The sequence below is a fragment of the Stylophora pistillata genome, chromosome 4 (genome assembly GCF_964205215.1).
Source record: "Stylophora pistillata chromosome 4, jaStyPist1.2, whole genome shotgun sequence".
Lineage (NCBI taxonomy): Eukaryota > Metazoa > Cnidaria > Anthozoa > Scleractinia > Pocilloporidae > Stylophora > Stylophora pistillata.
This window is the reverse complement of record NC_142522.1, coordinates 759,969-777,502: the sequence shown is the minus strand read 5'-3', so window position 1 is coordinate 777,502 and position 17,534 is coordinate 759,969. Positions and strand designations below refer to the sequence as shown.

At 35.9% G+C, this 17,534-nt stretch overlaps 2 protein-coding genes across 9 annotated transcripts in view; one reads left to right on the top strand and one right to left on the bottom strand.

Moving 5' to 3' along the window:
• The window catches only part of LOC111344686 (epithelial sodium channel subunit gamma), a 9,604-nt gene extending 6,588 nt beyond the window's left edge, over positions 1–3,016 (bottom strand). For 2 of the 4 annotated variants that reach the window (XM_022952031.2, XM_022951963.2), the window contains exon 1: positions 1,929–2,129. The gene's annotated coding sequence lies outside the window, so the exon portion shown is untranslated. Of the gene's footprint in view, positions 1–1,928; positions 2,130–2,997 lie in introns of those variants that run through there. The other 2 variants (XM_088756619.1, XM_022952102.2) reach the window with 2 other exon arrangements.
• LOC111318820 (epithelial sodium channel subunit beta) overlaps positions 1–17,534 on the top strand; it is a 19,624-nt gene extending 2,090 nt beyond the window's left edge. For 2 of the 5 annotated variants that reach the window (XM_088756622.1, XM_088756621.1), the window contains 12 exons: positions 11,293–11,565; positions 12,305–12,419; positions 12,500–12,710; positions 13,208–13,341; positions 13,631–13,794; positions 14,083–14,190; positions 14,408–14,525; positions 14,741–14,813; positions 15,195–15,252; positions 15,505–15,563; positions 16,007–16,082; positions 16,446–17,534. In XM_088756622.1, coding sequence (XP_088612748.1) covers positions 11,311–11,565; positions 12,305–12,419; positions 12,500–12,710; positions 13,208–13,341; positions 13,631–13,794; positions 14,083–14,190; positions 14,408–14,525; positions 14,741–14,813; positions 15,195–15,252; positions 15,505–15,563; positions 16,007–16,082; positions 16,446–16,622 — 1,548 coding nt within the window. In that variant the 5' untranslated portion in view covers positions 11,293–11,310 and the 3' untranslated portion in view covers positions 16,623–17,534. Of the gene's footprint in view, positions 1–8,842; positions 8,964–9,056; positions 9,922–11,292; positions 11,566–12,304; positions 12,420–12,499; positions 12,711–13,207; positions 13,342–13,630; positions 13,795–14,082; positions 14,191–14,407; positions 14,526–14,740; positions 14,814–15,194; positions 15,253–15,504; positions 15,564–16,006; positions 16,083–16,445 lie in introns of those variants that run through there. The other 3 variants (XM_022926647.2, XM_022933954.2, XM_088756623.1) reach the window with 3 other exon arrangements.

The following is a 17,534-nucleotide window of genomic DNA, read 5'->3' as shown; positions in this document are numbered from 1 at the left end:
CCAAATCGGCACTCTTAATTCCTTAGGTATCAACAAACACTTTTCATTCTACTAATTTATTCTTGTTTTTCTCTTCACCGTGGTCCCACCAATAGCGTAACTCCACTTTCTGCATATAAACACACACCCACCCTACAATCCTTCATTCCTTCTCGAAGGGCTAACGCTCAAAACGTCAGCTTCGCAACTCCTTACGGTGGCCAATTTGCAATTTCAACTTAGTTAATAAAACCAAATTACCTTGTTACCCCCACCGACGCAGCACCACAGTTTCTTTAGAAACTTACTCCCTTTGTTTATTTGTTGTAGATAGTAATTCGCGCATTTAATCCTATTCTGATGACAAGGGATAGCCCTGTTTTGTTTGTTTGTTTGTTTGTTTGTTTTTTATGTGCTTAGTGGATATAATTTTAGTCTTTGAAGCCTAAATTTCTTCTTCTAGTTTTTTTCTACGATTTTTCCTAATTTGCATGCTGTCACCACCTACGTTCATTGACTCCCAAATTTTCTTGAAAAAACGTTGGTCCGCAGCGACAGTAACGGGCAACGATAAACAGCGTGTAGTCCAACCCACAGTAATGTGTTATCAACATAACATTAACAATGATAGTCTGGAGGGTTGGGCTAAATGATTAATAGAAATTTAAAGGCAGGAATTTAAATGTAGTAACAATTTTGTCGAATGCCCTACAGATAAGAAATACCGATGGAGATGAAGAAAATAAGAACTAAAGACGAAACTATGCAGACTACACAAATGACACTCAAATAGATTCCCAGCCTTATTTTTCCAAATCCTTGCACGATACCTCCTAACCTGTCATCGGCACATGAACAGCTGAATTCCAGCCGTGTAGTAATTCGAAAGATAAAAACCGGCGATGTCTATTTGCAATGCTAGAATTGCTGATAATATATTAGTGAAGCCACAAATCAGGACATTGTTGCCTATCAATCAGTGCATTTTTAGTACTTCCTATGGAGGTTTTGTGGATGAACTGGTTGCCTAGAAATAAAAATGCTCTTGTAAAAATGCTCAGTGTTTTGTACCTCATTCATGAATATTTGTTCTGTACTTCATTCATCATGTATCAGTCAAATAATCCTCGGATTATAATGATTTCAAGAAACTGAAAGGCTCACTGAAGGGAAAACCACGCTAAATATCTAGATGAGCAATCAGATGCTACTCAATGAAAGTCGCTCCATTATCTAAACATCAATCACAATCAGTTATTGACCCACAATACTACAGCAGTTGTTTAGCGATTCAATGAGCAATTTTCAAGTAACGTTGATGTACGAAGTACCTAAGATATGCATTGACCAAAGTCTGTTTCAGTAATTTTGGTTGATTTCGAAGCTTGATGTAGTCTAAATGGCTCTTATCATGTGCTTAAGTCGGCAAACATGCTGTCATTTTGAGCTTGCTTGACATAGAACCGACAAAATTTCTTTTCTGTTGTCTAATCGGTTAAATCGTTCATGAGAACACAGTTTTGGACTTTCCCATCTTGCGTAATGTTCAAAGATGATGCAGTCGGCAAAGCTGGCTGGAGAAAACATAAATCCTCCGACATAAAAACTATGATTGTTATCTGTGAGATAGCGCAGCTTTACAATCATTGAATGGCTCTTGATGGCACAATTAAACTGAGTGACAATTTTTAGCGCACAGTGATGACAATCTGTAAGACTGATGCGCATTTCAACTTTCGCTCGATCCGGAAATATCAAAATTAAGCCGCTGTTTAGAGGATACTAAATAATCAAACCACATCACTAACAAGTTACTCGAATGGCGCGCAACGTTTCTCAAAGAAATGGAAATTTTTATGAACTGCGCATTGTTATTAAACGACAGATTGCTATTGAACAAGAGTAACACATACAAACGAACAGATAAGTAGCAATGAATCTATACTTACATCTGGACTTAACTAAATATTCACCATTCACTGTCTAAAGTAAGCTAAGCTTTTCCACCAGAATGATTTTTTTAAACGCCACGCATTTCGAGAAAGGACCATCCGCCTCAACGATATTTGATTATCAGATTTTGAGAATGTTTCTTCAGAAAGGACATGCACGCTTCTTGATAAGTATGTTGTTATTTGCGCTTTTGAATCACTGAAGCAAAGCCGTCACAAAGAATTCAATGAATAGTATACAAATGACGTTATTATTTGACAGTTTTATAATAAGCCTGGTAAGAATAGTAATGAATTGACTGTATTCAGTGATATTTGGCTTCAAAAAGTCTGTTGATTCATTGGACTTTTTGTCCTTGCATCTCGCTGCGTACTCTATCTCTTAAATTCTTCTTGTAAAACTTAGGCTCAGAAATAAATATTTCTGATAGAGAGAAAACAGATTTCGTCCCTCTTCGTATATTATAATTGTGTTTTGCTAGACATTGTTATTAACTCTGTGCATTAATTGCTGCGGTCTTTTCTATTGAACACAGGACTATTTTTGATTAGATTCACCAAAATTTACTTAGGTTTTATTCTTTTTCTGGTTCACAGAAAAGTGCCCTTCCATTCAAAGTTCGCTCAAAGGATTTATCGCTATTACAACTTTCACAGAACTTGTACACAGTGGTTGTCATTAGAAACATGGGAAGGGTTCCTCAATTCTTCCGTGGTTTCACAATTTACATTTACTATAATGACTATTCGGAAGAAAAAAGGGCTCCGAAAACATAATTAAGCTTAGAAAAATTAGTGAATACTACAGCTAATGGTCCTGATTATAGCACACACTTCCGACCTTTAGATAAGTTTAGTGTAACGAGTAGGGTATGAAATCAGTTTTTGACTTTATTTTTAACTCACACTTAACGCAATACTCCTGGTTGAAATTTTGGCGAAATTGGTGAGAGTCTCCCTAAAATCATCAGCATTTTGTTATAAACTAAACTGCACTTTCGTGGGTGGAAAAGGAGATAATGATCTTTGAAAATAATGTCGGCGAGAAATGACAATATTTACTCACGAGGAATTATCTTCTCCGAATTTGTCCCGATCTTTCAGATGGTCTTCTTTTAATTTTCTTCTTTTCAGTGCTTCACTGAATGTTTCAAATTTCTTTGTTCTGTGGATAAATTTTGACAGAAAATACATCCAGAAGTGTTTCTAAATGTTGCTTTAATTTATTTAACATTATTTGTGAGCTCTAAAATATTGATTTTTACCCAGCAGGGTTGATATCAATTTATCAAAACTCCTAACCATCATGAAACATTTGGGTGAGAACGAATTTTGTGCTTAAACTACAAGAAATCTCCAAACTCACGGTCCATCAATTCAGCTCTACAAACACACTGTTATTATTCACTATAAGCTACATGAATACAGCTAAGGTCGTTATTGATTTACTTTCAAAATGTACGAATTACAGATGACCGAAAGATTTCGGCAAAACAGCATCTGTAGAACTCATGGGAAGGTCATAAATTGGAATTATCATGGAAAATTTTAGATTTTTTCTTTCGAATAAATTACGAGGTTCATTTATTCAGTTGCTGAGCTTTAAAACAATTGCCAATAACTTAAATGTAACTGAGAAAAAGTCGCGTTTTTGTACTTTGTTAGTAATCCACTTAAAGTCCCGATCCTTTCAGCAGGGAACATTAAAATAGTCTCCGTAATGACACGAGCAAAATTTTAATCTAAACTAATCTTTAAATTATATGCAAATGATGACGATAGGAGGATCCGAAATGTCAAACTCACGTCTTGCAAGAATTAAGAAAGCACAAACAGATCTCTATTTGACGGCTACAAACAACAATTTCAATATATCGTGTTTAACACCAATGGGGATTTTCTTTCTACTAGCTTCCGATTGTTTGGAGAGACTTAAGCTAATTCGTCCCGGGAATTTACTTGGGCGGTGTCTTTCCTACCAGCGATACCCTTTGCTGGCAACTGTCTCGATTAAATAACACTCATTCGATATTACAGGTTTGCTTGAGGAAAATACTGTTTGATTATACTTTAGAGCATACCTCTTGTGAAAAAGTATCACTTTTGAAAATCTTATGAATCGGATTTGGCCCGAAACAACTGAAAGATTAGACTGCAAATTAGATTGTTCAATGTCACCAACGAATAATTCGGGGAAAAGGTATAATAACAAGAAGGCATGAGATGTTTTTCCATGGAGCATACTTAAAAGTATATGCAAGCACCTGCGGTGAACAATTATGGCTTCATGGCCGGCCGTCCAATTTGGACCTGAATCATTTGTAGCATACCAAAATAATGAATACAGTATGAGTCACCCTGCTATGATACAAAAAATAAAATTAATAAAGTGGGAATTGACGCAAAGCTTCAGCTTCTCGGTAAATTTCTCATCAATACATCTTACTTGAAATGAGTTCAGATTAACAGTTTCATCTAAATGCTAATTTTCAATAAATTAATCTGATGGATTCAACGTACCTGGGGATCATCTGGTGCACAACGTGGAACATTGATGTAAACAAGGGAGATACCCGCTAGAAATCTTGATGCTCTATAACAGTTACATTTAGCCATCTTAAACTTTGATGATTTTTTTACTAAAAGAAATAAAATAATCCTATGCAATTTAACAAATACAATATAAAGTTTATAAAACATTACCTTAAAAAAGGAAGTAAATATTACCTCCTCCCATGCATCCAACGTTTATTTTGCATCGACTAATGTTTGTAACCCACTGCGAAGTAAATTGCTTGGTAGAAGACAAGTTCTGTTGACGTTGTCAACGTATGTCACGTGGTATCACCCATCACCTCTTTATAAGGTGTTACCAATACGTGCCGCACATCACGTGTTAAACAATAAAAATAAAACTAAATTTAATCTGAAATATTGTAAGGGTTTCCTTATATTGGTGTTGGGAAAAGGAATGGAAATATTATATCACTTTAAGCCATTCGGCGAAAAAATTATAGTTAGCAGGTTGATTATTTCTTATTCCTTTTTGCGGTCACATCTAAGAACAATTTCTTTTACCTTTTTCTTACTGTGGTTGTGAATTTGACATGAAAATAGATGGTCAGTTTCTATGGTGATTACATCTGGTTGTAGTATATTTTGCAGTAACTGTTTTTTTAATTATGTCAATCTGCTAGTTAAGGAAGAGAGTAAGTCTCTCTAGTAAATTTAACCTCGTACAGGAATTCCTGGAAATTCCTGCTTCTCATACTTTTGATTATTCTCAGACTCGATTTTTAGAACAAAATTCTATGTCAAATTCACGATCAAGGAATATTTCTTAAATTCCAATTTAACACCTCAACACCTCGTTCTTCAAGGTGACCCTGAGTGTAAACAGCTTTTGCCTTTTCATTTTCGCACTGATTTTTGAATAGATAACCTGCGTAAGACCACGTCTCTGGGGGTGGTATTCGTGAACGCCCCTTCTTCTCTGAATTTTCTTTTTATTTTGTTGTTCTGTAACAATCCGCCTAAGGCTATTTTCTCTTACGATATCTTTTCAAGTATAATTCTAATTCCGTCAGTCAGTTAATTATAATTTTTATATTATCAATCTTGTTTCTGTTCTGGCTGATCTCAACTATAAAAATATGAAATCTACGGTAGAAAAGGATTTTGTAACTGCGTAAACAACTCGAAGGCGCATGCTCAGTATGCAAGAACTATCGTAGGTAACTTAACGTGATTCGCTGGTTGAGATCGAACGATGACGATGCAAGAAGATTGACAGCTTAGTAGTGTCACCTTTACCATCACCTTTATAAGCTGATGCACAGCATTTTTTAATCAGAATTGAACAGAGTTGAGTTGTACAGATCAGAGAGAAATTGAATTGAATAGAGTTGTGTTAAAAACTGAGCTAGTCCCAGAAAGAAAATTGTATTAAGAGTCCAGCCAAGAAATAAAGGAGTTCAACCGAGTGTTGGAAAAAGTGTCTAACACACGTACCATATCCCTTGCTTTGAGTCTCGGTGAAATTAAGTACTAATTAGAAGGTTTAATAATCGTTTGTCAAGTGACAAGAAGAGAGCGACGTACTTAATGTGGACAATTTTTATTTGGCCAATACAACAACAACAACAACAATTTTGTTTCTTTCACCATCTTTCCTTACAATATACGATATTATACCAAACTTATCATGTATTTATTTAAGAAGAAATAAATAAATGCAGAAAATGAATTAAATACCCACCCGAATGTAGCAAAGCTAATCGAGTCGGGTCGTTGCAGGCGTTCTTAAAATAGAAATGAATAAAGGCTGATAGTTTCGAAAGAAACTGTTTGGAGCTGCGTCGGTGGGAGTAACGAAATAATTTGGATATATCAACAAAGTTGAAATGGTAAATTGGCCACCGTACTGATTACAAAAGCTGACGTTTCGAGCGTTAGCCCTTCGTCGGAGCGAAAGGGCTAACGCGAAGGGCTAAAGCGAAACCCCATTCGCTCCGACGAAGGGCTAACGCTCGAAACGTCAGCTTTTGTAATCATTACGGTGGCCAATTTACCATTTCAATTTTGTTGATATATCCAAATCTTAAAATATATCAAGGAGGTTGAAAATAAAAATTACAAGGAGATTAAAATATTATTAATTTAGAAAAGTGAAATTGATTCAAACAAATATATGATTATGAGTAACAACGAAGCAAATAAAGTAAATTAAAGTATAAATAGTAACAGTAGGTTATTAATGTAAATAAACATAAAAGGTGCTATTTTAGTTCCATAAGTCCAGAAGTCGTTTTAGCAACAATCGTTTTTTTAGAGTCATAATTGTTTTCATTGTTGAGTAATTTTAACAAAAGTATACGGAATTTTTTCTAAAAGACCTTTCAGGCAAGGAGCTCAAGCTACATGGAAGATTATTCCATACTTTAGGACCAAGTCTTGAAAATGAAGAGAGTTGTTGGTAAAGCCTTGATTTGTTGACATAATAATTGCCAGCATTAGCAAATCTCGTAATGTATGTGTGAATTTTAAGAGATTGAGTAAAGAGATTTGATATTTTAGAGGATGCAATGTCGGATGGTACATCATGCATTTGGGCAGCCACAGTTTTAAGGTACAACACTTTGACCGGTAAAATATTTGCAGAATTAAATAGTGGTATAGTATGAGCTCTGTATTCCATACCATATATAAACCGAAGAACACGCTTTTGTAAAAGAAGAATTTTGTTCATATAAGTTTCAGCAGCTTGACCCCAAGTAACTATGCCATAGTGTATATAAGGAAATATCAAAGAATAATAGATTTTGAGGAGAGTATCAGACGGGACAAAACGTCTGATGTTGGCGATTACACCTACAGTTTTACTTATTTTGCAAACTATGCAATTAATGTGATGTTTCCAACTTAGAGTACTGTCAATAGTGACTCCCAAGTACTTCACGTATTCCTTATATTCCATGAAAGTGACAGTGTTAGTATTGTTATCAATTATTTTTAAGTCAATAGTTGAATTTAGTTTCTGTTGTGAGGGGCGGAAGATTACATAATTAGATTTCTTAGTATTCAAAGTTAATTTGTTAGTATTTAGCCAGTCAGTAATTATGTAACGTTTTTCAGCTCATTATTAGCAACAGTCTCAAGTTACAAATTATTAATGTGAAGATGAGATTGAAGAAAATACCTACCTCAAGGCACCTGTAGAAAAGCACGTCAATTGTGTCGAAGAAACTCCTCATGAACAACGAAACGTCGACTTTGAAGCTAGAATCAATGATTATGGGGATAACTTAAATATTGAAAATGAAATTACGGAACTGCGCCGTTTTCACACTGAGGCCAATTAAAATTTACAAAGAGAAAATACATAAGAGAATGTTCATGTGCTTAGCAATGTCCACTCCTATTTACAAAGAGACTACGTGAAAGAAATTGTTCATGAACTGAGAAATGTCCGCTGCCAAACCAATGAAATTTTAAACGAGGGGGAAATTTCTGCACATGGCAATGACGTGGACAACAGTTATTTGAATCACAATGATACAGAAACAAGAGGAGAATACAATTAAATTGGAGAAAAACTGTCAGCATACGTTGGCCTACGACAAAAATGATGCAATTATCGAAGTTTTGCGAATGGACTTGTTACATTTTGATGAAAAATTATCGAGTGGACAATTTCTAAAAGCTGACAGCGAAGAAACCAATGTATCTCACAAAACGAATTTCCAAATTACTCACAAGGACGATAACGATTTTCACTAAACCCAGTTTGCAAACAGTATCCACCAGGGGAATGGGAATATTCGGAAGGCATGTCTAACCCTGATCAAGTTAGACCCGAGTCCGTCACGCCCCTTATATCAACTCAGTTAGACGACCAGTTTCTGGCGGATTTTTCCAACTGCAGAGCGCTCTTTAGGTGAATCTTATCTCCAAAACCCAATTAAACTAGCGAACAAGTTATTATGACAGATGACAATATATTAAGGACTTTCTAAGCCTAATCACTTTTTATAGTTTAAGTCTGAACATCATAAACAAAAGTAAACCTAAATTATGATTAATTAAGACGTTCAAAGAAGCAAGCTCCATATATCTGGACGAACTGAGGGAAAGTTGTGTTTTTGGATTAAGGAGAAGTTACCAAAATAATTGTATCAAATGGTTTTATATCCATTGTATAGATTTATTTTAAGGTATGACAAGAGTTTTTTTTTTCAGTTGATATTGACTTTTATTGATTACTTTTTTAAATATTATGATTGTCGCGACCCTCTTTTACTTTCGCTTCCGCGAGGGACGCCATCACAGCGCGGCTGTTTGTCTCACTTTCCAGTCTCTATTATTTGATCAAAGTTCCACAGGCTCCTTCCCTTTGTTCAATCTTTCTGGTTAATAAGATTATCTTCGACTTGAAATTCAACAAATTAGCAGCGAATCATAAAGAAGCAACAACAAAATCTCAACTGCTCCGGTAGACGACAAGAGGGAGGAAACCGTAGGAAAAAAAGAAAAGTAAGTGAATCATGAAAACATAGTTTTCGTTCTCTTTTTCTCTTACTTTGTCTTGGTTTTATGATAGCACGACTGAGAGGTGAGAATCCTCATTTCAGATGTAGCTTTCCTGTATCAGATTGCATTTACAAATTGAACATAGTGTAGTGTAATCATTAGGTTACAGTCAGTTGACTTAATACAAATGAAAAAGGCTGTTATAACCCCAAATCTCTAACTTTCATTAATTAATATTTTCACCAGTTCCTTTCTTTTAAAAGATGTACACAACTTGAAAACCACGACGAACAAGTTCCAGAATTTAATATCAGTGAATACTTGCTTGTGATTTCCATCCTGCTCAATGCCCAGCGATATCTTACTAAGATCGGATCAATTTTCATCACTTGTCCACTGAGCATTTAAATAAAGGTTTGGGCTGATCGGGAAAAACTTTACTAAAAGTAACGTTTTGCTTCGATTATCTGAGCAATTTGGACATCTAATTTTGAATGAAAAAGCATTTCTTTAAGCCTCTACCAATACTAACAGTTGGATAGATCTGTTGGCAGGATTCCATTTGCTAGGGTTATCCTTGCCATTTTTTGTGTTTTGATTCAAATAGCTGCATAATACCGTTTCCGAATTGATAATCAACACTGTTGCACAGTCTGGTGCTTTTGTACCCCCTTTAAAATGGCTAATTGAGGCTCTCTTTTTATGTTCGCCTATTTAACAATATCTCTAGTAGTTAAGTTTTTGTCAACATAGGGCTTTTCAATTAATTTCTCGCTACGTGGGTCCAAAAACCAATTATCATCCTAAAAGCTGGTATTGTTTAAATGTAGGTGAAGTTACCCTGCATTGAATAATTTATTGATACCACTGGCGCTTTATTTCTCTGTGAGTTTTCTCCGGGTCTTTACTTGTTGCTATCATCATGAAATGTACCTAAAGTTGGCGAGTGTTCTTGGGTAAGGTCAGGATCATTTTCTTATACCTGCTGAAGTAACAGTGGTAAATTTATTTTTAAAGAAACTAACTGAAGATACATGCATTCTTACTGATTTCCACCATTGTTGTGTTTATTTTTCTGGATTTGTTTTTCTTGTCTTACTTTCGCGATCGTGCAACACAGAAATGTTTTTATTCGCGTTTAGAGCAGAATTCCAAGACACTACTTCGCATAAATGGTATCAAAAGATGTATGATATCGATTATAAAGCTGTGATTAGCCGTGATTCTAGATGCCTCCTTTTAACGTTGTCTTGGTTGGTTGACTGCTAAAGATTTCGTGATAACTTTACATTAATTTTTGTCAAATCCAATTACAAATCATTATCGCAATTAAAGCAAAAGTTTGAAAAACTAGATCCGTGAAGACTTGTCGGGACATAACTGATTGGAATAGGAAAAGGTTGAAAAACTAACAGTAGCCATGGCGCTTGGAATAAAAACGAACATAGCTTGCTGGAAATTTGCTTTGAAAGTAAAAGCTGAAAATGTTGTACAGAAGAATCACGCAACTATTCTTGACAATTGCTAAAATCATTAATACAGTCAATCATCCGGTTAGGTTTTCAAGTCTAAGCTATCTTTTTTTAAGAAGAGATGCGATTTTGGTATTACTTGTTCTAGCTTAAACGTTTTCTCTCTACACTGATAGTTTTTATAGGAACTAATCTCACGATTAGTGTTGTGCAATAATTTAACGAGAGAGATATACGTCACGCTTATCACGCAGTCTATTTTTCATAACGTTGCTATGGATAAGGTATTAGACGAGTCAGAATCTTCGCTGACACGTCAAAAAAAGAAAAAAGACTTTCTCAAAAAGAATGAAATACAAGCATTTCTTTTGTACGATTTCACTCACCCCCCTGGGAGAAAATTTTCGAGGGAGAGTTACGACAGAAATCATTCTTTCATTTCTTCAACTTTTAATCGTATAATTGTAATGGAAATACATTTCGCACAAAAAGTTACCTAAAAAAAGGGTTTGCATCAGGAAATACCACGAAGGAAATAACAGGTTTTGTTCTGGCACATCTCGTCTGCTCATAAGTCTTTAGCCACGAGACATGAGTAGTTTGGCCAATTTCCATTGTCCTCTTTGCCAGCTCAGTGTGGTGCATAGTTAGTTAACCTTGGAAAAATTCAGTGTTCCTTCAGCTTTACCTCCCACCTTTATCAATTACCACGTCTAGCACAATTCTAGGCCGCAACTTGTATGTATCTTATGTTAGATATGGTAAAAGCCTATAATCTGTCTGTTTTTCAGTTATCAATTTGCGATTAATACGAATACTAAATTTTGTCATCAAAGCCGCGTATATTTATTTAAAAAAAGGAACAAGGTTTGTTACCAATGAACAAGTTGAATTCTTCGAACGAGAGAAATACACTTAAAGTGAAGAGCAGAATATTCGACTGCTTTGGCTACACCACTGCTCATGGATACGGACGAGTCGCAGCAGCCACTGGTGAATCACGATTGAGAAAATGGTTCTGGTTATTGGCTTGTGCCGCCGCATACGGCGTGTTTACATATCAGCTTATGGATTTAGCATCTCAGTATTTGTCCAGACCATTAAAAACGAGGACCAGCATTGCACATGAACAGGTGAGCTGAGAAGTAAACTATCCGTGAAAGCGGCATTGAAATCCATGTGCTTTGATATGCATATAGGTTATATTTAGTTACGAGCTTCTCCTAAAAGCTTCCCAGGTAGAAAGAAAAACACTAATATTATGTATATCATAAGCAATGATCCAGCAGACCGCCAAATGTTCAGAGGGTCCAAAACTTTTACCCAAGCAAACGAAAGTGTCATGGTCCACGCAGCATACTTTTCTAAACAAAACCTTGGTTTGTGGTTGCTCAGTATTTTCCCTTTGAATACGTTTGGAACAGAACCAGGAAAATCCTGTGCTAAATGAAAAATAAACAATAGAAAGTTGACTTAAAATCAGTTACGGAAGACTTCTAGAGTACATTTTATGGCTTTGGCCTCTGTTTTCCCATTTCAGAACTTGCAGTATCGAATTTATTCCAAAATGGCATGCTGCTGCGTTGGGAATTCAAATTGAAGATGGCAAATCCTGCTTTTTACCGCATTTATGCAGCAATTATAATAATGATAATAATGGGTATATAAGGAAGGTGTAACGCGCCATTGAATATTCTTATCCCAAGAGGTAGAATGTAATATAACATACGACTTGTGGCCCAGATTAATAGCTGACTTTCTTACATGACGTGGTCATAAATGGAAACAGTAGAGCATTTTGTACTTTAGAAGTTATAAAACAAACGATATCATGGTAAGTAACGATTTATTTATCTTTCTACTTTTTTATAGAAATTGGCCTTCCCTCAGGTTACTATTTGTAACCTCAATAAGATCCGGAGGTCAAAACTACCGCAACAAATCATTGACGAATTTCCAGAAATTCTCGATAATGACCATGGAGAAAGTAAGACAATTTGATTTTCAGTCTCATTTGTGCTCCTTGTTATTATGATAATGATACATTTTTATATATTTCGGATCCAGCCAAAACACGCAACAAAACTACCACACCATCGCGACCTAATCATAATGATAGTCCAGCGGTTACGGATCTCGGTGATCTTCCTCCTTTGGAACAAGTAGTGGAAAAGACTCACCAACGACTTGCAGAGTATCCAGAGGCCGAGCTGGAGCAGTTAGGACATCAACTGGACGACATGATACTCACATGCTGGTTCAATGCTATAGAGTGCCTGTAAGTAACCAAAAGTCAAGGTAGGCTGCAATTTACATATAAGGTAAGCTATACTTATTTCGGAGATGGCAGCAGCGCTTTCTTAGCTGGTCTCTCGTTATTTCATTCCCCATCATTGGAGATTTCTTTTGATCTTAAGATAGTTCGCGGTGGTATGACGCGGTCTTTCGTCTCGACCAAGAGAATAATCCTCGTTGGGATCTCTCTCGAGGTCCCGTTGGAAAAATTCAAATGCTTGACGAGTTTTATTTAGTATTTGACGACGTCTAGATTTTAAGAAAGCCCCAATGATGTAAAGAATAGCGAGCAAAAGCAGAGAAAACTGATTGTCGAGCTCTATTTTTCGTGTCATTAAAAACAGAAGTCATCTCAGTTTCCATTATTTTGACCAGCATAGTTTCTTTAAATGACTTCCACCCGAGAATGTTTGTGTGTTGGTGAGAAAATATTCCATTAACAAAGCTGTGATCCTCAAACGATGATTGTTACCGTTTTAGTGATAGTAAGCAACACTTATGGATCCAATTTTGGCATCATAAGTATGGTAACTGTTACACGTTCAACCGAGGCACAGACGAGCACAATGAAAGAACGGAAATAATGACGTCATCCCTTCCTGGTCATGAAGGTGGTAAGTGGTTGATAAAATGATCCAAACGCCGATTATATTTTTCATGTGTTTTAAACGAAAGCCTTGGCTCGAATGTTAGGGTAACTTCATTCCACGTCACAACATTAATAAATTAATTGATTAATTGATTAATAATGGTAATTGAACTGAGTTGTATCAACTGAGCTGATAAAGTAAATTTGCCATCAAAAAGAGTTTCCAAGTGACGTTTCAAGCGTTAGCCTTTCGCTCTGACGAAGGGCTAGCGCTCGAAACGTCCTTTATTAATTGGTCGATTGATTGATTGCAGGTCTGACGTTAGATATCAACATTGAGCAATACGAATATATAGACCTGTTATCTCAAGAAGCAGGTGTTCGAGTGTTCGTTGCTTCACAGAACGACATGCCTTTTCCTTACGAACTAGGCCACAGTGCGCCACCTGGTTATGCCACAGCCATTCAGCTCAGAAAGGTGCTTAGAAGTTCTTTAACATCACCAAAATCAATTTATCATATCTCAGTTTTTATGTCTATTGAGGTGCTTAAGGGTTATACGGACAGGATAACGGACGACAAGAAAAATGCACCAAAATGGCCGAACAGATGCATCAATAAGTGGCAAACTCGTTCACAGCTGATATATCAGAGAGTTTGTTGAAATTGCTGATACTCTCTGACGCGGATGGAATTACCTATTTCATAGCAATCTCAACTAAGCACACAATAAGCTTTTTCAGTGGCAAATGTAAATTTTTTGCAGGTAGTGGTCGGGAGACTGGATCCTTTTCACAATCAGAGTTGTAAACCGGGTAAAGATATCAATGAAGATAATATATTTCGTCGCTTTAACGTCTCGTACGGCGATTTGGTGAGTTTATCTTTACTAATTCCTTATTTCCTAGTACGGTCTATCGTAAATACCTTACAGATGGACGATTGTATTCATATATTGATTTACATTTCATAAAATCATTTGTTAAGATTTTCCGAGAGACTTCTCTATTGGAAAATGACCTTTTGACATCTCTTTTGAACGCTTTGATTTGATAGACAGCCTGATTTTATGAAAATTATCATTTTTGCAGACCTGCAAGTTCTCATGTTTGGCTGTGATGATGAATAACATGTGTGGTTGTGTTATGTATGCACTGAAATACTCAGAACATCACACGAATGTTTGCGATGGCTCAGAGAAGGATACAGGTAGGCTGATAAGCTACTGCGTTGGGTAAAAAAGTCGAAAATGAGTTGGTAGATATTTCAACCAAGAATAACTGAGGAGTTTTGGACATCTTTACTGCACACTGGATTTACATTCGGCGAGTTATTCAGCCACCACCTTGTGGTATAGCTTTTACAGCGTTCGTATCACCGGTATGAGACAAATTATAATAACGATGATGTATTTTAAATTTCAGTCGCTTGTGTTAACTCTGCATTTGATAAATACGACCAAGGAGCATGTGAGAAGGACTGTCAAGAAGGCTGCTGGTAAACAAACTGCTCAATAAATAACACTTCATTCACGCCATGCCATTCACCATCAACATTTACTTATGAACAACGTTAAGGTCATTATCTTTCACTGCAATTTTCTGCTTATTTCTTCTTTTTCCGTTGAAAATCTTGATCTTGACTGATTCAGGAAAATGTCATTCAAAATTAATGGTCGAGAAATGCAAATCTTTTGAAACCAACTCCCAGTCTTCCAAGCCGTAGGCTGAGTGGTGGGTCAGTTACTCAACAAAGTTCTTGATAGATCTTCACTCGTCATCTTTGATGAATTTTCTAAATCTTGGTTAGGGTTTCTTCTTTGTTAGCGCTGGCTGCTTTTTTTTTTACTCATGATGACCGGTATTTTATTTTTCCAAGGGAGGACCTCTTTAAGACGACAGTGTCTCTTTCAAAATGGCCTTCTCGGCATTTTGAGGTATTATATATAACATTGTTGGAGTAAGAACCTCGTCGAAGTTAGGTAAACAGCTAGAAATGCCAACAACATGCATGAATAGTGCAACAAGGAGCTTCTGTTCCTGTACTCAGTAAATTTACAGAGTAAATACATTCTTAAAAGACTGACAGTTAATCAAACATTATGCAATATGGTAACACAAGCTACCATATGAGCCATTAAGAACATTCGATGATATATGTTTTCTTTGTTTTATAAAACTTTGTATAGAATACACTTGTGAGGTCGTTAGATGAAAAAGATCTTAAGAATTATTCCACTGCGTTAAGGTATGGCTAAGTTTGTTAAACTGTTGGGTAGCCAGCAAAAATTTAAGAAAACAATTTATGTGACCGGAAAAATTGAATTTTCTTTTAAAATGTGCGCAAGTGGCGGTCAGTGGTCCTTGTATGATAAAGCCACGTCGTGGTTGTGACCACTGTGACGTATTCGGAGGCAAAACACTTGACCTTCGAGAGCCCTTCTCATTGTAGGAGTGTAAATGAGTATCTACAAACTACCAGGTAAACCTGAAAAAATGCTGAAGATAAACCCAGATGAGTTCAACCGACATCCCACCTAAGGGACGGGAGGGATGGGAAAGCAATATTCTTAGTTCCTAGAGGACCGGGATAGACTTAAACAGCAATACAATGAGCTACATGTACCGTAACACCTTACCATAGAAATGTTCGACACCGATGGTATTTTTCCAATAATCTCTCTTTACCAGTGACAATTTCTTGAGGTTGAAAATTTATTACGGAGAACTCAACTATGAAGTAATGGCAGAGGAGCTTGCTTACGCAGTAAGTATACAACAGACAAAAATTTGGGTTTTCATTTACTCAGAATGTTTGATTTTAATAGTTGCCAACTTTAAAATAGACACCGTGGTCTAAATTAAAAGTACTACTTTGCTTTTATCTGTACAGCTATATGAAACTTTTTAGAAATAGGGCGATAAGTTGGGTTAAGTTCCAATTGGCAAATATGAAAAATATTGATTGTCAATACCTTTTGGTGTGCGCATAATCAGTAACTCATAGGACAAGATCAGTATGATCTCGAAGATGATGAAGCCGCATACTTTTAGTCCAAATGGTTATTATTTATTGGTAAGACACTGGAAGGAACGAATGTTATTCTTTTTAAATTTTGATCGTCAACAGCCAGCAAGATTCTTGTCAGATATTGGAGGAATCATGGGAATGTGGATTGGTATCTCTGCACTAACGTGTGTGGAATTTCTAGAGCTGTTGGCCTCCCTGTGTTCAATGATCCTGAGGAAAGTCAAACAGAAAGAGACTAATGTGATCGAAGTACAGCCGAGTGATAATTATGCATAGGAAATCAAATTTAATGCTGAAAATTCAAACGATAATATAAATGCACTGGGACGAAATCTATACAAAATAGGGCACTATTCTCGGTTTTCAGCTGACGTCATTAGCTTATGCAAATCAGATTTCCGCCATGTAAAGTAAATTTTGTCTACAAAAAAAATAATGCAACAATAAAACTGTTAAAAACTACTACAATGTGGCGGCCTGCAAATCTTAAACTACAACACTGTGGTAGCGTGCAAATTTTAAACTACTACACTGTACCCCAAATTTTTAAATTCGAGGTATGCCACTGGCTATGACTCTAAACTACACTTCACAGTTGAATAAATTTTGCAATTTAGTCCTACCCCACTAAGGATGAACAATGACATATATGAATACCTATCATGAATGGAAATGTGCATATCTTTTAATTTTTGTTCCTTGGCTGCCTCATTGGGTAACAAAAGTGGTTAGTTTCCAAATGGCAACTTAACTAATATGTTCTCTTAATAACTTGTTACAACCAAATGTACTAATCAAGACCTGGGATCAGTTAAAAAAAACTTTTACAGTTGTAATTCATAAGTGTTTCTATTGTTTCAGAGGTTGAAAACAATAGCTATGTACAGCTGTAAATTACACTTGTAAGAATTTTATTGAATTGACCCTGAATAACATTCATACAAAACTTTCCCTTTATTTTGTTGTTGTTTTTTTGTTTGCAAAAGCAAAATTCAAAGAAAATGTTGTACCTATACACCTCAAAGGGGAAAGTAGATTTCAAAGGGCAGAGTTCATTACCTTATTTTACATATAGCTCCAAGTCAACATACACATCTTCAGAGTTAACTCCAATATTTACTTTCGATCTTTTGCACTTGCAAACTGTTTTCACACAGTGGTAATAAACTTACATGTATTATTTCTTGA